Raw genomic sequence first — 26248 nt, 5'->3', positions numbered from 1 at the left:
GGAATGTCCCTCAAAAGAGTCTAAGTTGCCTTAAAATTTTATTATGGGTTGGAAACAAATGCATTTATCTTCACTCTTGGTTAAAGTATTATCCAAGTAAAGTTGGTTTGTATTTGTCCTCTTATTTGTCCTCTTATTATCCTTAATGTCGAGCTTGCCACCAAGTTCCATCACTGACTGTTGAGACTTGATAAACTGTACCTCTCGATCTTATACATATGCTTCAGGGTTTTATGGACTTTGATAATCTCTCCCGGCCTTAATCTGCTAGCTTGAACACTGTCGATCTTCATATACCAGGCACTCTCACCCGTCCAGTTGACATGATTGTTTATGTCTTTCTCAAAACTTTCTAGCTTATCCTTTCTTTTCTGGGGATCCAACAACCAGAAAAGCATTCCACATTTGTACCTTAACTTTTAAGAACATATAGATTGGGCTCTTTTTGTTTGTGTGTGTGTGTTTTCATTTTCTCAAGAATGTTTTTGGAGGTTAATTTCAGGATTCTGTAGGCATTTTTGGACAAAGCAGAAGAACTGTTCTTCTAAATTCCCTTGAACAAAATGTTTATTGAAGTGTTATCTTTTGTAATGTATTCTGTGAAGGTTGTAGGAATTTGGAAGAAAGGGTCAGAGTGTAGGGAGTTTTGGAGGAGCTGGGATTTGATCTGGTCTTTGAAGGATGGTGAGGTTTGTGGAGCTAGATGGCTAATGAGGTCATTTGTAGGTGGGGAGGAGGAGGCAGCTGAATATGAGCCAGGCACAGAGCTGGGAAGCAGCAGACCAAACAAAGAGGGCAATGAGAACACCAGCATGATTAGAGTTGAGGAGGGACATTGAAGAGAAGTGGAGAATTAAGCTGGATTATTTGGGTGGAATGACAGATTAGAGAGGTTCTTGACAGCCGGATGAATCAGTCAGGATGGGTGAGGGGTAGCTGTAATAAAGACAACCTGTGCAATGCAGCTCTTGTGGTGGGTGAGGGGTGGGGTCTGCTCACTGTAAGGTTCTGGGACCTGGCCTGTTGGATGTGCCACCATTCTGTGATGCAGCCATCTCTACAGAAGTCTTCAGTCTTAGGGCATAGGGCATGGAGAATCACACATGGGCTGTTGAGTGGGTCTGTGGGGAAGTCACACAGGTCCCCTCCACTCATATTTTGTGAGTCAAAACCGTTATGTGGCCACACCTAACTTCTAGGGGACAAGGACAGATGATCCTCCCCTTGTGCCAGGAAGAAGAGAACTCAAAATATTGGTGAGCCTTAGTGATATCTCCTAACCCAGGTGAAAGGTTGAATTGGCAGGTAGTGGAGCAATTGTTAGGGTCGGTGTATGATGAGAGTGTGTTCAAGGAAGTTTGAGTTCAGCATTTGAAATGACAACTCTAGCTGCAGGGTTTCTTAGCTTTTTCTTCTCTATGAGCTTTTATCTATACACTGTTGTGTGGACACACCTTGGGCCTCTTTATCAGAGTCGGGATCAGGTAGAAGTTAAGAACACAAATGCTAGCCATAAAGCCCTGGGTTTATATCCAGCTCTGCCATTTAGTAGCTGTGTGACATTGGGCAAGTAACCTCCTTTGCAAGTCTCAGTTTTCCTATCTGCAAATATGGGAACAATAAAAAATATGCATAAATGATGTATGCAAGGGGATTAGCACAGCATCTGGCCCACACTGAGCAGTTAATAAATGTTTACTTCAATTCCTAAAATCTCCAAAAATGTCCTACCTTTGGGATCTTTAATTCTGTTCACGGCCTTTCTTCCCTTCTACCTTTCCTGCCCTTTGCCCACTTTACCTTGTCAATGCCTAACTCGTCTCTAGTCACCAAATTCATCACCCCTCTCCTATTATTCTTTCCCTCCTACACACCATGGTGTCCACATTTTGATACCTTGCACATATCCGTTCTTTCTTGACCTTCCAGCATATCCAGCTTACCAATGCTCTACCCATCTTCCATCTGCTTCTTCCTCTGCAGGGGGGAGGCTTCACCACAGTTTGGTGTTTTCTAGAGTCTCTGGAAATGTCAGTGCTGCACAGAAATTTTTTGATTCATCCCAAGTTTTCTCCTGCCTCTTTTGCCCTGATAGTTGTCCCAGAACTTGGCTTTTTCCACCCTCAGCAGTACTACCTCCTACTGAGTCATGTTCATGAAAATAGTAGTGTTTTTATCTGTTTTCTTTTACCTAACTGGAAACAGGTGAATATAATCTTACCTGTCATACCAGATCACCTACACAGAACTTCTCAAGTTGAATGAGCATTCAGTGATGTGATGTGTACATTACCCAACCAGCTTACTAACATTTAGGTCCTGATTCAGTAGGTCTGAAGTGAGGCCCAAGACTTCACCTTTCCAACCAACTCCCAGGAGAGGCCTGTGATACTGGTTCTGGCTGCACTTTCAGGAGTGAGGAGTTTGTTGACATTGAGAGTACTCAGCATGTGCTGAAAAACATGTTCCTTTCCTTTCAGGGCTCTGATACCAGAGCATGGACAGAGCACAGGCTTCATCTGGGAGCTGGTCAGAAATACAGAATTTCACCCTAGACCTGCTGATTTAGAATCTGCATTTGAACGTGATCCCTGGATGATTTGTGCACACACAAAGGTTTGAGAAGCACTGACTTCGAAGATATAAATAAAAAGGTCTCAAGAACCTTTCTGAAGCCATACATGGTTTTTCAGTGCTCAGGAAACTGAAAGGACTGATGTCAAATTAAGCTAATTAGTGAGTAGGTTGAAATTAATCAGAAAAGACTCTGAGGAAATAAATTTTGTGCTAGATTTGGAAGAAGGAAAATGAATTTGTAAACATATTTAAGATTTGTATTTTTAGCATCAGTTAGAATGTCTATCTATAGCCATTTCTTAGAAAAGCCTAGTTGTATAAGAATAATGATTTCCACACATTTTGCTGAATTTTTTTATTTTGTTATTTTTACTTATGTAAATAATGGCAAGTATGCATGCATAATCATATTTCTTCTCTCTTTTCTAAATAAGTATGAACAAAATAAAGAAATTGGGAAGCATTTCTAATCTGAGAGACATTATAAGGATTCAGTCAAATGCAGCTCTCTTTCTTTGGAGGAATAATTTTGGGGAGAATCCTTGCCTTGTGTTCAAGCATGTGGGCTTGATTCTAAGCTCCTTAAACTCCCTTCTGTCTTCATCAGTGAGTTTCTCCAAGCATCCATGGATTAATTGACCTTAGTCTGGTTATCAGGAGAGTGCCATTGCTAGTTTTGTTCTCTTTCTTTCTCTGTGATGGGTTATAGGACATTTTACTACTTATATACATGGATTGAAGAGACTAAGTGAAAATTTTAAATAAACAGATGACAGCCTTCTGGATTGAATTGCATCCCCCCAAAAGTTTAATGGGTTAGAGGCTTGACCCCCACTGTGACAGTGTTAGGAGGGTGGGGAGTCCTATTATGCTAATTGAAAGGTGGGGCCTTGAAGAGGTTGTTAGATTGTAGGACCATGCTGCGGTGAATGGATTAATAATTGTGGTCAGGGGCATGGTTCAGAGATCTTTAAAAGGAGAGCACACAAAGAGTCCCTTCTGGATTGAATTGCATCCCCCCAAAAGTTTAATGGGTTAGAGGCTTGACCCCCACTGTAACAGTGTTAAGAGGGTGGGGAGTCCTATTATGCTAATTGAAAGGTGGGGCCTTGAAGAGGTTATTAGATTGTAGGACCATGCTGCAGTGAATGGATTAATAATTGTGGTCAGGGGCATGGTTCAGAGATCTTTAAAAGGAGAGCACACAAAGAGTCTCTCTCTCTCTCTCTGCTTTCGCCATCCTGCAATGTGATACCCTGTGTTGCTGAAGCCACACCAAGGAAGATCCTCACCAGATGTGTTCTCTGGTCTTTGGACTTCCCAGCCTCTGAAACTGTAAGCAATAAATTTTGTTTTCTTACAAATTACCCAGTTCCATGTATTTTGTTATAAGCAACAGAAACAGACTAATACAAGCCTCTTATTGGAAGCTTTGGGAGAGGTTCGGTGAAAGTACCTGTTGTAATGATTTGACATAATTACTTTTGGATTTCCTATAAATTTACTATAAATCTGTTATTCACACTGCCATATAGAAAGCTGAGCACCCACACTGCTTTAAAACTAAGTGTCTGAAATGCTCTGTGTTCATTTGTTTGAATTGATAGTTTGCACAGTCCATATTTGCTGAGTAATCATTGGCCTTCCACATTTTAAATAGGCCCACACTGACCAGCTTCTTTCTCAATATAGTTGAACAATCACATAAATGGAATTAGGATTTTATTTTTTATTTACCTGCCTTCTGGTATATGTGAACAGATTTCTTATGTTTTTACTAGCAATATTCTCCCCTCTCAATAATGCTGTGATAATGTATTTGTGAGTGTAGATCTTAGGAAGGATCTTAGCTGTGTTTTTGTCCACCTAATTCTTTACACAGTTTCTGCCTTATACACTCTCTCTGCCATCAACCTTAGATTTATTGTCAGTGTTGATTTTAGACCAAAATATAAATGAGATTGTTTTGACATTTTAAAAAAAAAAAAAAAACAACTTGCTTCATAGCAGATTGAGTAGAGAACCAGTTGGTTTAAATAGATAACCTTGGGTCATATCAGAAAATGTCTTATTCTAGCAGAGTACTCTATTCCTGCACTGTGGGACTGACTTTATTCATTTAAAGGAAGCTAGGGCAGACAGGAAAAGAAATATTTTCTTCTCTTAAGATATCCTGATTTGTTTGTACCTCTGTTGTGACACCCAAGGGTAATTCTGATATTGCAACTTCTAACAAAAAGGAAAGAGAAGGGAAAACAGTAGAAGAAATTCCTCTATCGTTATGAGTTCTCATTCTTAAGCATCAAAGCAGCCCCTTGCCCTGGCTCATTCTGTGGTCTTGTTTGCTGTGCTCCTTGTCCAAAACAATGACGACCCACCTAATTCTCAGGGATAGATGGGAGAGAGAGAGACCAAGGAAGAAGCCAAGATATCCCATTCCTGTCTTACCTTTGTGTTCAGATTGGGTGTGGCACTGCTATATAGCCAAATGTGCTGAGCCTGATTATTTATTCTTCTCAGAATCAGGGCTCTCCACTCAGGTGATAAATATCCAAAAAGGAGCCCAGAACCTGCCCTGGTGCATTGGGAGCAGTTAGTCCCAGCATGTTGGCAGAGGATACAGCCCTGCCAGGCCCACCCAGAGAAGAGATAGGGCAGGATTCCCACCTCATCCTCCAGAGAAAAATGATCCTTGATCCTGATGTCAAAAACAGAATGTTGTTCCATTCCTGGAGTTATTTTGGAATGAATACAATTGAATGACTTCGTTAGCTATCAAGTTGTTTACTTACTGTTAATCGTTTTGAAATGTTTAGTACCCACAGTTACTCTATGTTTCTATAGAAATCCTACAAGATTTTCTGTATCAGTTTGCCCCCCTCAAAGATGAAATAAATAAGAAACTGATTATCTAAAAACATGGTAGAGGAAGTCTTCATCAATATATTTGTATGAATATGTGAATTTAAGGTGGGAATATGTAAGAAAAGAAAACACCACGTGATGAATAAAATATTTTTTCAGTTCTGGGTATTAACACCTTTCAGCATTTCAGTTTTATGAAACTCTAAATATAAATGAGAGGTTTTATTTGGTTGTAGATTTCTAAGCTCTGATTTTATTTAAGATATGGAAAAAAAAAGGGAGTAGTCATCTGTTGGTCTGTGAGGTACCCCTTCTGATTAGGAACTGAAGCCCTGAGCAATCTGTCAGAATGTTGGCCCCTCAGCACATGTGTTTTTCACATGGCTGGGGAAGGTATAAAATATAAAATTTTCTATTTTATATGGTTCCCATCAAGCAAAGTTGTCAAAAAGCGACAGTCCTGGGAGTGTTCACCAGCAGTATGGCTTCCTAAACAGGGCTCTTTATAACCAGACTATGAATTTACCTTCAGTTTCAATTGCCATAATTTCTAGCTGTGAGTTGAACAGTGTTATCTGTAGCAAGTGAAAATAACTTCAATTTAATCTGGTTTTCTAAAGATCTTTCTTGTATTTTAAGGAAGGCACACAATTGTGATTTTCAAGATATATTCTCTGAATAGGCTGTCACCCTTTTTTTTTATTTATCTCCGTTTTTCTTTTTTCTTTCTCTCATGTGCTCAAAGAACTTGTTAAGATAATTTTCTTTTTTCTCCAGGGACTCAGAATTGAATTTCTTTGTTCTTGGTTTATCTATTAAAGACACTTTTCTAGTTACAGATACTGTTTGTGAATCATATGCCATGTAAAGAATGTCTGATTATCAGCAGGATCTAAACCTGGTAAATAAGTTACAAATGTATCCCAGAAGCAGAGCTATGCTGCTCTCCAGAAATGTGCATGTAGGAATCTTGATTTGGGGAAGTCTTAGGAACAGGTGTTGATATCTATTTGACAATGTAAAGTTAGATACATTCAATTTAGCAAATGTCTATTAGGCACTTACTGTTTGCTAGATGCTCTGAAGCATATAGGGGTTCACAAGTATCATCCTCATAAACTCTTCAAGGAATTTACAAGGATGGGGCAGATATATGCAAGTACAAATGTGCTAGGCTGAAAGAGATGGGCTCTTGTCTTACTTCCCCCAGAAACAGAGAATGTGAGCTCAATGAAGACATAAGTGCAATGGTTTATTTAGAGGTGATCCCAGGAACTATGGGTAAAGGAGTGTGCAAATGAGACAGAGAAGGGAAAGATGCCAATATGGGTGTGTTAGTGAGCCCATCACTGCAGTGAGCAGTTAGGCCTCAGTTCTCCAGGAGACCACAGGGAGGCCAGAGAGAAGCCTCTTTAGTGTTGCTTGCCCAAAGAGGACAAAGCTTGAATATTTATTCATTAACTCCCATCGTGTAGTGGTTGAGAACAACTGTCAGAGGGCATTCTGGCCTGTCTATCCCTCTCTCCTTTGTAGGCCAACCATAAACCTGGCCAGAGAATTGCTTCAGGTAGGAACTGGCAGGTGCTTGCAGAAAACCCTGGACTTGTAGGTGAATGGTGAATGTCAGGGACTGGGGGCAGTGCATGGGCAACAACCACTATAGAGCCATATTAACAAAGTGTAAAGAGTGCACTGCACACCCTACACCATATACAAAAATTAACTTAAAATGGATCAAAGACCTAAGTGTAATTACTAGAACTATAAAACTCTTAGAAGACGACACGGGGGGAAAGCTTTAGGACACTGGATTTGGCAATGACACCAAATGCACAGGCAACAAAAGAAAAAAATCAAAATTAAAAACTTTTGTTTATCAAAGGACACTGTCAACAGAGTGAAAAGACAGTCTATGGAATGGGAGAAAATATTTGCAAACCATATATCTGATAAGGGACTAATATCCAGAATACATAAAGCATTTCTACAACTCAACATCAACAACAAAACAACCTGATTAAAAAATGGGCAAAGAACTTGAATAGATATTTCTCCAAAGAAGATATACAAATGGCCAATAAGCACATGAAAAGATGCTCAACATCACTAATTCTTAAGGAAATGCAAATTAAAACCACAGTGAAATGCCACTTCACCTCATAGGATGGCTATTATTAAAAATGGAAAATAGAACAAAACAAAACCAGAAAATAACAAGCGATGGCAAGGATGTGGGGAAATTGGAACCCTTGTGCATTGCTGGTGGGAGTGTATAGTGAAGCAGCCACTGTGGAAAGCGGTATGGTGATTCCTCAAAAAATTAAACGTAGAATTACCATATGATATAGCAATTCCACTTCTTGGTATATACCAAAAAGAACTGAAAGCAGAGACTAGATTGAACAGATATGTGTATACTCATGTTCATAGCTGCGTTATTCACAATAGTCAAAAGGTGAAGCAAACCACATGTTCACTGACAGAGGAATGGATGAACAAAATGTGTTATGTGCATACAATGGAACATTATTCAGGCTTAAAAAAGGAAAGGAATTCTGACACATGCTACAACATGGATGAACCTTGAAGACATGGTAAATGAAATAAGCCAGCCACAAAAGAACAAAAACTGTTTGATTCTACCTAGGTATCTAGAGTCAAATTTAGAGAGACAGAAAGTAGAAGGGTGGTTACCAGGGGGTGGGGGTGGAGGAAGTGGGTGGTTGTTATTTAATGGGTACAGAGTTTCAGTTGGGGAAGATAAAGTTCTGGAGATGGGTAGAGCATTGGTAAGTTGGGTATGCTGAAAGGTCAAGAGAGAACTGATATGTGCAAGGTGGTGATGGTCGCACAACAGTGTGAATGTACTTAATGCCACTGAACTGTACATTTAAAAATGGTCATGATGGTAAATTTCATGGTATGTATATTTAACTCCAATAAAAAAAAAAGAAGTGGAAGACTACTTTAACTGAGGGGACTGGGTAGCCTTCATGGAGGAAGTGACATGCTCCCTGGACCTTGATCTGTGAGTGAGAGCAGCAGTGGGGCTGGGGAGGAGGCAGGAATGGAGAAAGTTGTTAGAGATGGAGGCATTCAGGTCAGAGAAGGGCAGAGGGGATGTTTCAGAGATTACCGCATGGTCAGGTGCAGCCAAAACATGGGAATATTGGAACTCAGAAGGAGGTTCTGTGAAAGAGAAGCCCTGGCTGCCTGGCCACGGTCAACTTGTACCAGGTCTTGACTGCTGTGTCAGGGAAGCTGCCCATGCAGTGGCCAAGGGCTCAATAGCAAGGCAGTTCTAAGATGAAACCTCTCCGTTATATTACATTTGGTCTCACAGAGTTCTCCCACAGACTCAGGAAGGAATCATCTTTCCTAAAGACTTCACTTAGTGTTCAATCGACAGATATTTATTGAGAATCTACTACAAGTCAGCCACTGTTCTAGGTCCTGTGAGTAGGGGCAAAACAGGACAGATGAAAATGCCTTGCTCATGGTCTTACCTTCCAGTGGGGAGCGACAGACATAAACAAAACAAACAGCATAACAAGTGGTAAGTCAGATGGAGTTGAGAGCCATGGGGAAAACAAAGCAGAGAAGGGGGATGGGTCTTGTCATAGAACCATCCAGCCTGTGGAGAGGAGATCAGTGGGCCAGTGTAGCGTGTGTCCTCACTGCTCTTCTTAAACATTGGGTTTAAAATGATGGTTTTATGTACATTAAAAAAAAATCAAAACTTGGTTTTGATCCCTCCATTCCAGTTTATTAAATGCAAAGATGTTCGTCCTACAGATCTAAGAATATTTGCCACTTAGACTAACAACCACGGAATGTTTTGTGTCCTTAATTGAACTTTGAAAAGAACTTTTTGCCATGAAGCTCCTAGAATTTGAGGTGGAGGAGGACCAAGGCTTCAAAGGCCCTTGCCAGTGTGTCCTGCAGTTTCCCATTGTCCTTGCTAATAGTCTCAGATGGGCGTCAATTGCCCTGGTGGGCTTGGGCAAAATTATTCAAGGGCATTTCTTAGTGAAGCTAAAAGTGATTGTTATTGTGCCTAGTTACATTCTCAGTAATTTTAGAATTCCAGTTGGAAAATTGACTTAATCTTGTGAAAAAAAATCCTCTTACCCCTTTGCCTACCCAAACTGTAGTCCCAGTTTTTCTGTTGGTTTTAGTTCTTCTACTATTAAATGATAGATTATGCATTTATATGTTTAAATAAAAAGCAGGTTTTCAGCTGTTGTCTCTTGAATCAGATATTTGGATTACTCTAGTGTCTAATTGTGCGGTTCCTAAATCCACACTCCTATTTTATGGTTTATCAATTTGTGCTCATCCCTAAATAAATAAATAAATAAATAAATAAATAAATAAATAAATAAATAAATAAGCCAACTGTAGAGTTGTCTTTTATCACCTTCATTTGTTTCTGTCCAGTAAAAAGCCGATTAAAATACATTCTTTGTTACATTCCATTCATTTCCAAATGTACATGTTTTCAAATAGTTATAAATGAGAAGAAAAGAAACTGCTGGATTGTTTGTCAAATTGTCATATTATTTTATTTATCATCTCTTGTCAATAGAAAAGTCCAGAAGTGTGTTGAGATAAAAATGGAAATACATGTAAAGATAAAATTGTAAATGGGAAATACTGCTGTATTTCCGGCCATTTTTCTTTCCCTCCTACTGTTGGATGGTAAACAAGGAGAATCCAGTCAGCCAGTGCATACCCATCTCTAGGGAGCAGCTAGAACTCGTGGAACTGAGTTTGTCCACAGGGGAACCCTCTCCCATCCCATACACCTCGATCCCCTCTCACTGTTCTGTCGTAACACCTTTGACGTTTGTGATTGGGTTCTGGCTGGTGAACTGTAAAGGAGACAGCTTTTAAAAGAATAGAAAATTTTCCTTAGACACCTCCACACACGACAAATTATCAGTCCAGAAATGTATAACCAGTTTCACCTGTTCAGGATCTGGGCGAGTATAAAAAAGTGAATTTGGAGAAAGTAAAATGTGGGAGGAATTTTCTATTTAGTGAACATGATTTTTACTATGATGAGTGAAATTGTACTGTTTATTTCAATTTTCACAGTAAAGTGTGTCTCAAAACTGCCCAAGTTCTGCCTCAAGAAGAAACTCACCCCCTGGAGTGCTGGGGAATGACATGGGGCTGCATGCCGCTGCATATCTTTCACTGTTACCCAGTTTAAATGGGAAAAAAAAAAAATCTGTGGATTCTTGGATATGTATATGTATAACTAAGTCTCTTAAAAACTGTGTATCCTGGGGGGTTCAGAGTTACAGTGTGAGCTATCAAGATGCCAGCTCCCCGTGGTGGCAAGAGATCAGACATACCTGTTGCTTTGAGACGCTTTTGCAGACAGGAAAGCACTTAATCCCTTTGCCCAGCCATTTTAATAATGCAGAGAAAGATGACAGACTGCATGTGGTTTCAAAGGCAATTGATAAGCAGAAAAATCCACCTGATTTTCTTTAAGTGAAATGTCTTGGAGCTTTTTTCAACTATCCCCCCAAAAGAACACCAGTGTGCCTTGCTATGTGTAGGGGAAGGTCAAGATCCAGAAAACATTGACCAATTATTGCTTTTTTCTTTGTCAGAAAGCAGGTTGAGGACTGCTGGAGCCAGCCTGTTTGCAGAAACTGAGCTATAGAACTGAACAAAAGAGTGACTCAAGTTCTGTAATGTGTTTTGTGGTATAGTGAAACCCTTCTTGGTGAAGGTCAGGAGTTTTATTTATTTATAGCTCTGCATTCCTTAGCAATCATCCTACAAGGTAAACTCAAAGATTAATCTTCAAAAATTGAGCAGAAGTAGCCTTGATTTTATATATGGGAATTCCTGTCTTAGCTTTCATACCATCTTTCTCTTCCTTCTTCCACTTCTCTGGCCACCTATTTTCACTGTCCATAGTGGACTTCCTTTGCCTACTCTTTAAAAGTCAGTGCTCCCTGGGGTTCTCTCCAAGGCCTGTCTCTAGTTCTTGTTGTTCATGCTCTCGTGAGGTGGTCTCATTGATTCCTAGTTTCACTCCCCACCCCCAGGCTGATGACCAGCCAGTGCCCCCTGAACCCGCAGATACCCCACAGGCACCTCACATGAAGTGCAGGTTTCTTCTCCATCCTGACACACCAGCACTACCATCCGCAGTCCTGCTCTTTCTTCTAGGTTTTCACCCTTGATGAGGGTGAACCACTACCAAACCACTCAAGCCAGAGACCTGGAGAGAAGCTAGCTGTCTTAGGTCTCTCCGTTCCTTCCAACCCTTCTTTTTGCCTCCTTATAGTCTCTCTTACTTACCCCCTCACTTTCTTCACCCTCGTTGCTACTACCTTGACTTGTCAGGCTTCACTATCTTGTGCCCAAACCCTGTGGTAGGCTTCGTCTCTAGTCTCCCTTACAGTTTGTTCTCACACACTATAGACAGTACGCAAGCCTGATCATTACTTTCCTCAAAACGTCCTTCAGTGACTCTCCACTCCTTTCTGGATAAAGTCCAAACTCTTCAGCATGGCCCGCCTACCTCCAAGGTGGCCAGCTGTGGCCGCCCCCAGACCCCAGTTGCCCCTCAACCATCAAGAACTCTTGCATTTTCACAAATGGGCTAAACTGCTTCCCACCTTTTTCTCTGTTCCCGAAATGCCTTTCCTTCCCTCGTTTGCCTGGTGAATACCTATCCATCTTTCCTGCTCAAGCCTTTCCTAATTCCCCCTGGAAGAATTGATCTCACCCACTCACTGTGTCCTGCCATATCCTTCCTCTGTGCCTCTCACAGCCCCCACAACAACGTATTTGTACTTGCTCTGTGAAGGTGGTCGTCTTCCTCTTCTAAACCCAAACCTCTGATGATGCAGACCTCATCCATCTAAACTTTGTATTCTCAGCACTAGTGCAGTGCCTGCCATCGTGTACTCAATATAAGAGGCAGTTGTTACTGTCATTATCATCCTGTAATGATAATGATCAGATAATAATAATCATGTTATATTTGGGCAAGACTTAATTTTTCATTCAACAAGTACTTATAGAAGGGCTGTTGTAATCTAGGCACTTTGCTAAGTGCAGAGATGAGTAACATATATGTCTCTCCTTATTTCAAGAGGTGGACAGGACTTCTGACACGTAATGATGCTACAGTGAGATGAGGGCCTGTGGCACTGGCTCGGGAGTGAACACTTCTTATTCTGTCCAGATAACCACTTGCCTAAATTTTAAAACATTTTTGTTATCTCATCTGGACAACGAAATTAATATATATTATTATTATTATTACTGAATGTTGAAAAAAGATTTAAAATAAGCCAAAGAACTTATGCTCAACATTGAGCTTTTTAAAAAGGGCCTTTTACTCCGTGGTTTGTTTTCAATCTTATTTTTCTCTTTTGTTTCTACAAATTTTAGATCAATTGTTTTTGGAGCAAGAAGATTTTGAGGTTTTAAATGGTCCTGTAGACTCTGTTACCTGTTATCTTTTTATTTTTTATTATTTTTTATTTTTAAAAATTTATTTATTGAATCAAAATCTATTATACATATTTTTATATGTATAAACATATAAAATTTTGGGTTGAACATTGAGATATGTTGATTAAATCAATATTACTAGCATATATATATTGTTACAAATCATAATTATTTATGCCCCTTGTCCAATCTCTCCCCATCCCCCATTCCCTCCCCCTCCCCCCTCTAATTGCCTGAGATATCTTCTCTCCTTCTAAAAGAATAATGGTTACTCTGTTAACTTGTTGTCTAGATGATCTGTCCAATGCTGAAAGATGTGATCAGGTCCCCCAATATTATCATAGAGCAGATGCTTCTTCTGTCACTCTGAAATGGGTTTTGTGGAAAGAGACATCCTCTTCTTTTCTTTGTCTCTGCTGGTGACTCTTCTTGTGTGAATGCACTCCAGTGGCTCGCGGACCATCTGCATGGTGGTTGTGATGTCTAGCCACTTTTGCAGCAGCCATGGTTATTGTGGTGGCTGTGGTGGGCCACCCACGTGGAGGTGCTGTTTTTGGTATGCTCCTTGGCACTGGCGGTATGCCTGGTTGTGGGGTGTGTCTGGTCCCCTTCTCCATGCCTCTGTTCCCTGGGTAGGCCCCAAGGCACTGGTGCCATGTGCCTAGTTGTGGGAGGGGTGGCCGGTCCCCTTCTCCATGCCTCGGGTCACCAGGCAAGACCCAAGGAGCTGACTTGATGTGCCTGGTTGTGGGAGAGGGATTCAGTCCCCTTCTCCATGCCCCAGGTCTCTGGGAAGGACCCAAGGCACTGGCGCCATGTGCCTGGTTGTGGGAGGAGGGTCTGTTCCCCTTATCCATGCCTTGGGTACCCAGGTGGACCCCAAAGTGCTAGCATTTTGTGCCTGGTGTGGGAGGAGGGTCTGATCCCTGGCTCCATACCTCAGGTCACTGGGTGGGACCTGAGGCACTGGCTTGGTGTGCCTGGTTGTGGTAGAGAGGTCTGGTCCCCTTCTCCATGCCTCAGGTCCCCAGGTGGGCCACAAGGCGCTGGCACAGTGTGCCTAGTTGTGAGAGAGAGGTCCAGTCCCCTTCTGTGTGCCTCTGAACCGAGCAGGCCCTAAGGTGCTGGCGCAGTGTGCCTGGTTGTGGGAGAGAGGTCTGGTCCCCTTCTCCATGCCTTGGGTCCCCAGGTGGGCCCCAAGTCACTGGCGCAGTGTGCCTGGTTGTGGGAGAGAGGCCCAGACCCCTTCTCCATGCCGTGGGTCCCTGGGTGGGCTCCAAGGCACTGGCATGGTGTGCCTGGTTGTGGGAGAGAGGTCTGTTCCCCTTCTTCTTGCCTCAGGTCCCCGGGCAGGCCCTAAGGTGCTGGCGTGGAATGCCTGGTTGTGGGAGGAGGGTCCATCCCCGGCTCCATGCCTCGGGTCACTGGGCAGGACCCGAGGTGCTGGCTTGGTGTGCCTGGTTGTGGGACAGGGGTCCAGTCCCTTTCTCCATGCCTTGGGTCCCTGGGCTGGCCCCAAGGCACTGGCGCAGTTTGCTTGGAAGTGGGAGTAGGGTCTGGTGTCCAGATCCAAGCCTCTGGTCTCAGGCAGGCCCCAAGGTGCTGGTGGTGTGCCTGGGCCAGAACTAATTTTTTGTCCTTTGCTTCTAACATGGGGGAACTTCCTGTGGGAACCAGTACTTGAGCTGTGTGGTTGTTTAAATTGCTACTTTGCTGCTGTTTCCCTAGGGAAGGCTTTTTGTGCAGCTCAGGTTTTAATGGTTGACCTTATAGGTACTTCCAGCTCTCCAGAGACCCAGTGGATCTGTGTTCTGTAGAATCTCTGATCTGGGCCTGAGTTTTTTCATCAAACTGCACCTCATGCAATTCTGCATTCCTGACCAGTCTCTTCCGAGTGGTCCTGTGCTGATTGGAGGGCAGGTCGTCTGTCCTTGCTGTGTCCCCGTGTTCTCCCGGTGTTCCCATCTTGCCCACCGCCCATGCTCCAAACACTTCCCATGGGACGGGTCCTGCGCCAGTCCCTTGTGATGACTCACTGGCCTCTGAGTGGCTCCGTTTTTCAGTTGTTCTGGCTCCTCGCTCCTGCTTGGGTCCATGGGAAACCTATTAGTGGCCTTGCTGTCCTGGCAGCTGCCAAGGCCCTCTTCTCCCCTGCTGCCTCCAAGCAACTCCATCTGAAGGGCACAGCTGCAGCTCCTGCCGGCTCCTGCTCCATGGGCTCATCAGCCCAAGCCTTAAAGCAGCTGCAGCCCGAAATGCTCAAAGCAGCTTTTTCTTTCTCTCATCGTAGTTTCTCCGGCCTTCATGAACTCCGTAGGTCTCTCCTCCTCTTCTCCTGAGCTCCAGTGGCCCCAGTTTGGCTGATGTTACATTTTAATAGTTGTAAATTTGGTTGATTTGTGGGAGAGAGTGACGCTGGGAACCGTCTATTATGCCATCTTGACCAGAACCCTCCTACCTGTTATCTTTTTAATGGGATCCTGTTTTTTTGTTCTACGCCATCTTGACCAGAACCCTCCTACCTGTTATCTTTTTAATGGGATCCTGTTTTTTTGTTCTTGTTGTTTTTTTACAAAAATAAAAACCCTATAGATATAGACACAGGAAGAAGTAAAAACCTGGATATTCTTTTTAATCTTATACTTTGTAGCAGTTGTCACACTGCAGTTTTTCCTGTAATAAAGCCACCCTTTTTGAATGCATCTACTTACAAGTAAGAAAAGCATACAGTTTGCTCATTTTGCACACGTTTACATGAAAGTTATGTGTGAGTTTTGTGTCTCAGGGCAAATGCGACTCAGCATATTTTGGTTGAGGGCACCTTTTGACCTCACTATTTTCCGGTATGGCACAAGGAAAACCCTGGTGTTGTGTAGGTGACAGTCCACGACCTCATCCCTGTTCAAGCTGGCTGCTGCAAAGATTTCCTGAGGCATATTTGCCAGGAGCACTCAGCTATGAATCAGGACACTCAAGATAGTGGCTTTAACAGAGCAAACCTAAACACAGGATTTGCTCTCAGATGTTCTGGAAAATTCAACTTCTTTAGGGCATAGACTTTTTCTGAAGAAATAAGGCTATATTTTTTAATGAGGTGTTGAGATCTTGAACAGAAGTGTCAGGGGAAATGCCTCTGTGCTCAGAGCCCCAAGTGCAGGCTCCTCCCTCTGAGCTGTGAACGAGCTGCAGGCCTTTCCTCAGAGTTAAGTTTTAGCATTCTTCATCTTCACATACCTGGGAGAAGAGCAGCCACAGGGGCCCCGGCACCTGCAGGCCACTTGAGGAGGATGTCCTTGGCAAGAGAGGGATGAAACTTGGGACAGAGCAGGATTTTGTTCCCAGCTTCACAATAATATTAACAGCCACCAAGTTTGTGCAGCCCTTCCTATGTGTCAGGCACTAATTGACAAGCTTCATACATACATATGGACACGCACACATAAATTCTTGCTTTTAACGGACCTTGTTTTATAAATGAGGCTCAGAGAAGTGAAGTAGTGCCCCAGAGACAATCAGGAGCCATGGTATTTCTAGGTTCACTGGATTCTAAACTGTTCTCGTGACTATGCCTCTCAGCTGTTGGGTTCATGGGAACTTCATCTGGGATAACTGGGGGAAAGGGACAGAAGCTTGGAATGGGAAGGACCAAGGATTGGGGTGGTTAGTGGGGACATGGGTCTGCTTCCAGGACCTAGCCACACCCCATATCACCTGTCCACATGTCCAGATTGGAACAGGTGAGAAGAAAGGGCTGGCAGTTAAGGCTAAGTATGTCATCAGGACAACACTGCATGCTCGCAGGATAGGGCAGGCATGCAGGGTTATGGGGACAAGAGTAGGGGATGGGTGGGATGAAATGAGCTGTCGTTTGGAGAGTGTTAGTAGCCAAGGCAAGTTACGTACCTGGCTTTAGTCCTCAGGGACAATTCCAGACTCCACCAAGGGTTAAGTATGAAGCTCTCTCTAGAGAGGACCAGGAAGAGGGTGTCCAGAGACAACATGCTGAAAGCCTTTAGGATCTGGGGTGCAGCGCTGGGGAAGGTGGGGTCCAACGGGGAAAGGCAGTGCTGCTATTGAGCTCAGGAAGCAGTTATTTTGGAAATGTGGATGGGAAATGATTAAGGTGTGTCCTTCTCCATCCCAGCCATTGAGGACTCCAGACACAAGCCCAGTGTGGGGCATGATGCTCCCCAAGGAGCCTGCATGAGAGCAGAGGGCCGTTTGGACTGGCCCGTAGGCTGCCATGCTTTGAGCCCACGAAAGCCCTCTCAAAACTCTAGGGCAGAAATTGAAACCCTAGTCAGGGAGGCACTACCCACTCCTTAATCCATAGGAGGCGAGCAGCTTCCTTAAGAGGCAGAGGTGTGGACAAGAAGGGACAATAAACTTTGGGTGCAGAGAGGTGAAAGGTCAAGCACAGTGGGTACCCTGGGGTCACTGCTGACCCTTGTAGTTAATAGGCAAATCCTTGACTTCACCCAATCCATCAGCAAATTCTGTGACTTTGCCTTTGTAAATCTAGGTTCCTCTACCCCCTCCCACCCCTATCCCCAGCCCAAACATGCTTGTGCCTTATGTGGGCTTTTTCAGTCAGTTACCTGCTGACCTCCCCATGTCCTTCTTTGCCCACTACAATTAATTTCCCACTATCTCCAGAGTTCAACTCTTTGAAAACAAGGACATATCCTATAACTCCTGTGTCCCCAAACCTTCCAGTGGCTTCCCCTCCTCATTTAGCATAAAGCCCAAAGTTCCCACTGCAGCCTACAAGCCCCTACCTAAACCGTTCCCCACATCACCCAGCTCCCCCACTGTCCGCTTGCTCACTGGTCACTTGCGGCCTCACTAGCCACCTGCTCCTCCTCCAACACACCCAGCGTGTTCCTGCATAGAGGTCTTTGCCTTGCTGTTTTCTCTGCCTGGAATGCTCTGTGCCTGGACAGACATGTGGCTGGTTTTATTGCCTCACTTCCTTCGGGGTCGCGGTCCACCCCCTCCCACCTTTCCTTGTGCTCCTGATTCCAGTTTCCGTGACTTGCTGTTTATCACGTGCTTGCTCTCCCACCTAAAGCCTGTGCTTGACTGCAAGGAAATAGGCTGTTTTCCATTCATCCTACTTTATCTGCAGTAATTCCACAGCTTAGCAGTTCAGGTTAACTTTGAACTTTTTTTTTTTTTTTCTTTCTGTTTGAGAGACTTGATATTCTTTAAATGTACTTTTTAATTAAATCCAACCTAGACAACCTCTCCCTACTCAGCCTCTTCAGTGAGTAAAGAGGTTCATGTGGGGGAAATTGACTAGGATTAGGTTCTATTTCCCTCTGCTATGAATTCTTTATTCCTGTAACTACAAAGAGGCTTCATCTAAAGTATTTGCCTTTCTGCCTCTAAAGCTACCTAGGGCCCATTTGTTGCTGACTTCTGCAGAAATCCTCTTTTGATTCAACATTGTTACCTCCAACCACCTAAAACCAGCTTGGGAACTGTTGAGTTGAGAACGCTACTATAAAGTCTCAATTAAGGAAATGCTTGGGGGAAGAAGTGTTCTAGTTAATTTAATTTTTGGTTAACTGAGCACACCAAAGTTTTTATTAGGAGACAGCATTATGTAAAAGAAGGATTATGGACTTTGAATGAAGATACTCCTTGATTTAAAGCCTTTCTCTATTATTTGAAACAATGTGACTTTAGGCCTTAATTTTTCTCATCTATGAAAGGGGGATAATAGTAACTATCTTATTGCTTGTTTGATTAAATGAGGCAACATTTGCAAATCATTTAGCGAAATATTAGTGGCTATATGGGAGCTCAATAAAATAGAATTCTCTTCCCTTCTTTCACTTTGTTTTCATTCTTGTTGGAAATAATTCTTCGCACATTGGTATATGGCACTTACAAAAAGTTTTTGTTAATGTAGGATGTTGAAGGATAGGGTAATGTTAGTGGTGGTGATAATAGCACATTATTGTAGAATATTTACAATAAATTAATCAACCATTGACTATTTGTGGAGTGTTCATTATATCTCAGATACTATAGTAATAATAAAAATAAAGAGGTTGTTTTATTCTTTTAAAAATAAAACATTTATATATTTTTTTGCTTTCTGCTAAATATTGAATGTAGAAAAAAATTTTGGTAGAAAAGACGTCATGGCAAGTTAAAAATAGCAGACAAAGCATATTCATTTACCTTTCCTTGCTTAAAAAAGAATTAAAAACACACCAAAAATCAGGAAAGGAATAAGGGACTTAGGTCCACAATGACAAAAAGAAAGGGAAAGGATTGATTACCAAATGAAGGATGAAAACAAATATCTGGAAAGCAGATCTCAGATGGAGATGACTGTCAGGGGGAGGTCTTAGTTTGGAAACACCTAGAACAGACTTGTTCATGGACGGGCTAGTCATGACATACAGCCACAAATAGGGGGATTAATTAATAGTTTGTATTTGCAATAGTCTACTTCCTACCCATACCACTGACAAATAGGTCAGTGGTGTTCTCCACAGAGAGAATGAATGATCCCAGAGAAAAGACTTCTGGGATTTAGAGTTCCTTCATAATAGTAGTGAGTTTCCTACCTGATTGAAGTGAAGTCATGAATCAACAAGCCGAATGTTCCCATCTTCCAGTTAGCTTTTTAATCATTCTTAAGTATAAAAGGACATTTAAGGATCATTTAAAGAAAGCCTCTACTATGAAAGTATGTCAAATTAACAAGTAGGAGGAAAAAGATCTCAGAGGAAACAAATTAAGCTGAACTTCAAAAAGTATTTATACACCAAATGTGTGGAAAAGCAAAACAAACTGTTTTTCCTCTACCCTCACAGCACAATTATCAACACAGAACATTGACTTGGGACTTCTGTGACCAAATGTATGGGGTTTTTCTCCCCTCCAGCAAACAAGCAATCCTGCAGTGGACACCAGCTGGGTGGCTTCTAATTTAATTCGTTTCCAACACTACCTGGAGATAACTCGGATCCCACAGGTTGAGGGTTCGGTCTCCAAGACTGCCCCCCCACCCCAATTCTGATGCCAGTCACAAGCTACAAGTTGTTTTATCTGGGCTTCTGACTGACTGGCTATAAATTGGGGTTCCCACAACCCCTTCCTTGGGTTCGATTAATTTGTTGAGTAGTTTACAGAACTCGGAGAAACACGTTTACCCGTTTACTATAAAGGATGTCACAAAGGATACAGATGAAGAGATGCACAGGGTGAGGTACGGAGGAAGGGGTGCAGAGCTTCCATCATCTCCCCGGATGTGCCACCCTCCAGGAACCTCCATGTGTTCAGCTATCCAGAGAATCTCCAAACCCAGGCCTCTTAGGTTTTTATGGAGACTTCATTACATAGGCATTATTAATTAAGTCATTGGCTACTGGTGATCAACTTCAGCCCCTCTCCACTCCTTGGAGTTTGGGGGGTGGGACTGCCTTGGTCTTTCTGGTGACTAGTCCCCATCCTGAAGCTACCTAGGAGCTGCCAGCCATCAGTCAATCTATTAGCATATAAAAAGACAGCACTTTAGAGATTCTAAGGATTTTAGGACTTGTGTGCCAGGAGATTGAGATGAAAACCAAATATATTTTCACAATGTCACATTATTACATTTGTAAAACAAGAACAGGCTGCTATGAAAAATGAATAATTACAGGGGAAAACACTCATGGGAATTATGACATAGTTGCTGAAATAAAAATTCAAAAGACCAGTTGGAGGAGAAAGTTGAGAAACTCTTTCCAAAATTAGAAAAAAGAAAAATACTGAAAAAGGTGAGAAACATTGAATCAACCCAGGGGCCAAAAATCCAACCAAAAGGGGCTCTAGAAAGAGGAGACGGGGGAAAAATTATGAAGGAATGAATGCAATTGATTGTGCGTCTCCAGAGTGAAAGGGCCGATCAAGTACCTGGCACAGTGTCCAAAAACCAGCCCCACATTTAGGCACTTTTTAATATTAAATATATGGAGACTATCCCAAAAGTTTAGAGGGAGAAATAAAAAAGCAAACAAACAAAAAGATCACCTGAAAGTAATAAGAATCAGACTTATATCAGTTTAGTTCAAAAAGTTCATGGAAAATAGAATTAAAAGATATAAATCTTTCCATGAACTTTTCGAAGTTACCCTTGGATGTCTTTATATATATGTATTCTAAAATTACAAAGGTGAAAAACTAAAAATACTGTTTGAGAGGATGTGTGAAATGGTGTAAGTGAGCTAAAACCTCAGCCATCATAGCAGAAAGTCAATAAATGATGTCTAAAACTGGAAAATCAAGAAATAACACACAAGCATATAATTTAAAGACAGGGAGTTAAAAACCAAGGTAAAGCATTAAATGATTTTGAAGAATTAGCCTTGGGAGAGGGTGTACAGTTCCATTTCACTTTGAGCTTCTCTGTACTGTTCTTTTTAATCAATGTGCAAAATGAATTTGAAATGTAAAAACACTTTTTTTAAAAAGAAAATATACTAGAATTACGTACTATGATGAACACTATCCTTGCTATTGGAATATCTGGATTCTGGTCAATTTTACTGAACTGTTTTTGTACAATTTCAACAGAAAATGCATGTCTTTGCAATCAGAAGAACTACATACCTTGATCTTACTCTGGTGGTTTCCATAAGCCCAATTCATTTTACCAGGGACCTTGTGTGTATAGTACCGTCACTCTTTTAAGCAGCTATTACATTTTAATCTGCATCTCTTCCACCTTCGACTTCTCCAACAAGTATCCTGTGTAGTTCATGCATTTGTCATTAGAAAGATCAAAGGAGTTGGGGTGAGTAGGCTGGGTTAAAGAACAGACTGACGTTTACTGACCCTGGATCGAGCAAGTCACTTAACTTGTCCTGTGGACTCTGTGTGGTGAGAGTATACTGAAAAAGTGTATTTTTGTGTGCTTAAAGTATGATATAAACAAAGATTATTATTCTGTATGAACCAAAACTCAGGACTGCTTCATCTTTCTATCCCTGTGGCTGAAACCCAGGATGGAGTGGCATATGTTCCACTTGTCCCTGAGGGGCTGTAAACTCAGCTTGGGGGCTTACTTGTCCAATGCACAGTCTCTGGGGTCAGCCTGTAGCATAGGCTCGGCCTGGAGAAGAGGAGACTCAGTGGCCCAGGGACCATCCTCCCCAGGGGGCAACAAGTGCTGAGCACAGGCTTCCTCTTCTGCCACTATGGCTGAACAGTGATTAATGCCAAATTAACACCTTGCTCAGCGACCTTTTAGCATTAGCTGCTGCTCTCCTTCACTTCTCATAAGTATTTGCAAATATTAGCTTCTCAGATCGTTTCTCCTTATCAGCAACTTTCACAGATGACAGGGAGATTGTTAATCTGATTGGCATTCAGTTTGCATCCTTTGCCTCATCATGAATGTGTCTGTACTCTGGCATCTCCTCAGAAATCTGATAACCAGCCCAACAATCTCTACAGTTTTATAGAGGGAGAGTGTCAGCAGGAAGATACCCACAGGAGCTCTGGAAGGTTGGCTTCAGAGGCAGAGAGTTTGGGAAAGGTGAAGGCTGCCTCCCAGCTCTCTAGGGGACCCAAGGATAGGTGAAAATCAGCTTCACATCATGTAATCAATGTTCAATTTTTTAAAAAAAATTAAGTTTGCTGGTTCTGCCTGCATTAAGCTTTTTTCTTTTTCTTTTTTAAATTTGCTTGCACCTTCAACACAAAAATCACGTACTGCTTAGGTCATGAAAGCCAGAACATTAAAAAATTGAGTTTGCTGGTTCTGCCTGCATTAAGCTTTTTTCTTTTTCTTTTTAAAATTTGCTTGCACCTTCAACACAAAAATCACGTACTGCTTAGGTCATGAAAGCCAGAACATAGAGCTTGGGAAATTAGGGTTGATAAGAGGCCAGTCCTCTCCTTCCTGTTGTTTCCTCTTAGTTGTCCTAACCCCACTGCCTGCCCGGCACACTAGAACCTTTCATTTGCTAGAGCTCTCCTTAGCTGCTCACAGTAGTGGCAGGTCTCTTCAGCATGAAGTACTAGATGAAGCATTTTGCATTTGCAGTCATTTAAATTTATTTTTATTTCCAGTCTCTTATATCTCCACCCTTTATTGAAATCCCTGTTCTAGAAATGTTTGATTGGTCTTCATTTTCCCTAAATAAGCAGTAGTAAAGTGTACTGTGGATAGTTTAATTTTGCTGTTAAATGTATTTTAGAGAAAAGTGGCAAAAATGTGTCATATTTTTTCTCCCTTGTCACCCCCAATATGATCTAAATTACTTATAGTTTGATACTCACAAAACAGAGAAGGATTTGGGATATTTACTTTTCACAAAAGAAAAAGGGATTGAAACTGAACACTGTTAACTGAATGTATTTGCTCCAGGGAGCCACTTCTGGACCCTAATAAGAAAGTCTGCAGCTTCCCAGTGACACCCATGCCTAGCAGAGTGCCTGACACATAAAATGTTTGCAGAATTGCAAATTTGAAAATAGTGGATAGACTAGGTATCTCAATAAGTGAAGTCTTAAATCAATAATAAATAAATAAAGTCAGCAAGCATTTTGGAAAATGCTGAGCAGTTTAGAGCCTCTTAGCCACAGGATATACTGAGCAGTAGCATAATGCTCCCAGTTACTATGAGTTCTAGTTACAGGCTATGGATTCCACCAGAGGAGACCGGCTATGCTTAGATCCCAGCTCCTATGGCTTGATAAAGTCCAATGACAATGACCACACCCCAGGGCTCCTCATAGAGAGTTTGGGTAGGATCATGAGATTCAGGATTTCGTATTGGTGTGGCCTGACAAGGTCCTTCATTTGTCATATTCCAATCATCCCATCTTGTATACTTAATGAGGGTTCTATGGATGTTTTCGTTTTCTCTGCCGTAGGAGATATTGACACACCTGAATCCATGGCCCCTGTCATTGTGGTTCCCCCAGGCAACAGAAGTGTGGTGGCTGGGTCCAGTGAGATCACCTTGGAATGCATAGCCAGTGCCAGGTATGAGATACGCTTTCTTCCTAGGAATACTAGTAATTACTTTGTGATGAGAGAATGATGGAAGGACAATGACGCATGTATGTGGCTTACTGCTCTAACAACAGTCATCTTGTTTGTCCAGATGCACTATAAGAACAACATATAGGAAGATCAGGAACTGGATGTGGCAATTTTCCCAAAGCCTCCTATAGCAATAGGGTGGTGCTTTTCAATTTAGCCATGGGTGATAGTAGGTGGCCTCCTCTGAGATTGTAGCTAGGGAGGAGAGAGGAGTGAAGCCTCTAGGTAGCCAAGGAAAGAGTTAATTGCACTTCTCCTCTGTAGTCCTAGTTCTCTGCCTGGTTAGTATTTGCTCCAGAATCAAGTTTGTATGATCATGCTTCCCATGTAGCTGCATCCCTAGTAGTATTTATTTTAAACATTCTTTTCTTGAGCAAATGGAATCATTAGCGCTTATGGTCCATTGCTGCTGCAATTAGCTATCCTTGCTCAATAGCCCTTGAGCAGAATGTATTGCTGATGGGTGCTGTAAGGGAATAGAGTTATATCTGGATTGATTTTTAAATGTCCGTTGTTCAACCCACCATAGTTCCTGGTAGAATTAGCTTTGTCAAGCTTGTGCTGAATGCCTGAAATTATTATTATCGCCATCTACATGATTCACAATTATTGTCACTGATGCCCTTTATTCTCACAGGCCTGTGGAAGAGCTGAGTGTGAACTGGAAGAGAAATGGGGTGAGAATCACCAGTGGACTCCACAGCTTTGGGAGACGCCTCACCATCAGCAACCCAACATCAGCGGACACGGGGATGTACATCTGCGAGGCGATGTTGAGTGGGAGCGCTTTTGAACCAGCTACAGCAAAGGCCTTTCTTTCCATCGTAGGTAATGCTCACAGCAATAAATGGTATTGTCAGCTTCCTTGATGGCATCCCCACACTGACACTTCTGTGGCAACAAAATAACACCTCTCTCACCGACTTTATTCTTAACTCGCAAATAGAGGTGAGATTGAGCTTATCTTCCAAATTCATCCTATTCTTCTTTTCCAAGAATATAAGTGCATTAAATCCAAAGTGTTGATGTTCTGAATGCTTCCAAGAAATGTTCTTATGAATATTTCCAATCATAAAGCTTGGGAAATTGAGTGGTAAATCCTTGTCTTATGTCTCACCTTCGCATCCTAGCCTCTGTGCCTCTGACCTTTCCTATAACTCTTGGCTATTGTCATCAGTGTTCAGTAATTATTCTATTATTGTTCTTATTTTTTGACCCAGAAAAAAGTTAAAAACTATTCGATTTTACCTTTTGTTAAACTAAAAATGAGAAGAGAGATGCTTCCTAAAAATGGGCAAAGTACTATTCCTGAACCAAGGAGAGTAAGGAGATAAAATTAAGTACATTTAAATTGCCTAGCTCTGAATACTGGAAAATACTGGTGTTTAGGAAGTGTGTGTTCTATAGGGGCTAAGAAAATCCTAAATTTATTATCAGATTATGATAAGATTACATTAAATTGTGAGGCAAGTACTTTTATTCCTTTCATTTTTCCAGTCACTGTCATACATTTATTCTTCTTAAGTGGCTGTGCTCACTATTGCAGTGACCTGTCTTCCTCAGTGGTAGCCACTGCTGACAAGACAGTGCATCAGAAGTCCATTCTAGGAAGGAGAATCTCTACTTTGTCTCTCCACTTTGGAAATAAGGGGACTTGAGAACAGGAGAGGTCAAATAAGAAGAAGACCTTCAGAGAGCAATAGCTCCTTAAATAATATATTTTGCAGTTTGCCACTTTGCAAAATCAGAAAAAAATAAAAGCTTGTATTTTCCTATAAAATTAGTAAGGGTATCAAGGAATACTGCATAAAAGGCAGTTTGCCTTGAACATGTCACATTCCTTTAAATCATTAGCAATGGCTTTGTGCCTTGAATATGACTCTGCTAAACACAATGCAAAGCAAGTCTATCAGCCCCTCTGAAAGAAGTGTAGGAGTGCTAAAAGTATCAGAGAAAGCAGGATTCGAGTCACAAATCATTGTTGATTCTACACCAGGGATCTGAGCTGGTTCTTTTACTGCCTTTCTCATCCGTAGTTTTGCTATAGATGTTAATACCATATCCCATTCTCTGCAAAGACTTTTTCATCAAGGTTGATCTATAGCTATATGAGCGCAGCACATTATAGATTGAACCAAAATTAAAATTTGTAAGTGTAAATCTCTACTAGACAGGACTATATTGTCTTAAAACATTTTAAGGTAATTTAAACAAGAGAAGAAATTTATCTTCCTATAAACTAGAATGTTTGTGTCAATC

At 41.8% G+C, this 26248-nt stretch overlaps 1 protein-coding gene across 1 annotated transcript in view; it reads left to right on the top strand.

Annotated features, from left to right (window-relative positions):
• Positions 1–26248, top strand: part of LOC103600286 (protein sidekick-1-like) — a gene marked incomplete at its 3' end in the record, with an annotated part of 115624 nt that overhangs the window by 29478 nt on the left and 59898 nt on the right. The window contains exons 2-3 of the mRNA XM_008584520.1: positions 23818–23929; positions 24627–24817. Of these exons, the coding sequence (XP_008582742.1) occupies positions 23818–23929; positions 24627–24817 (303 nt within the window). The remainder of the gene's footprint in view (positions 1–23817; positions 23930–24626; positions 24818–26248) is intronic.

This window comes from Galeopterus variegatus, unplaced genomic scaffold (assembly GCF_000696425.1).
Source record: "Galeopterus variegatus unplaced genomic scaffold, G_variegatus-3.0.2 Scaffold3294, whole genome shotgun sequence".
Lineage (NCBI taxonomy): Eukaryota > Metazoa > Chordata > Mammalia > Dermoptera > Cynocephalidae > Galeopterus > Galeopterus variegatus.
The sequence above is the reverse complement of the archived record's forward strand: the minus strand, read 5'-3'. Positions and strand labels throughout refer to the sequence as shown.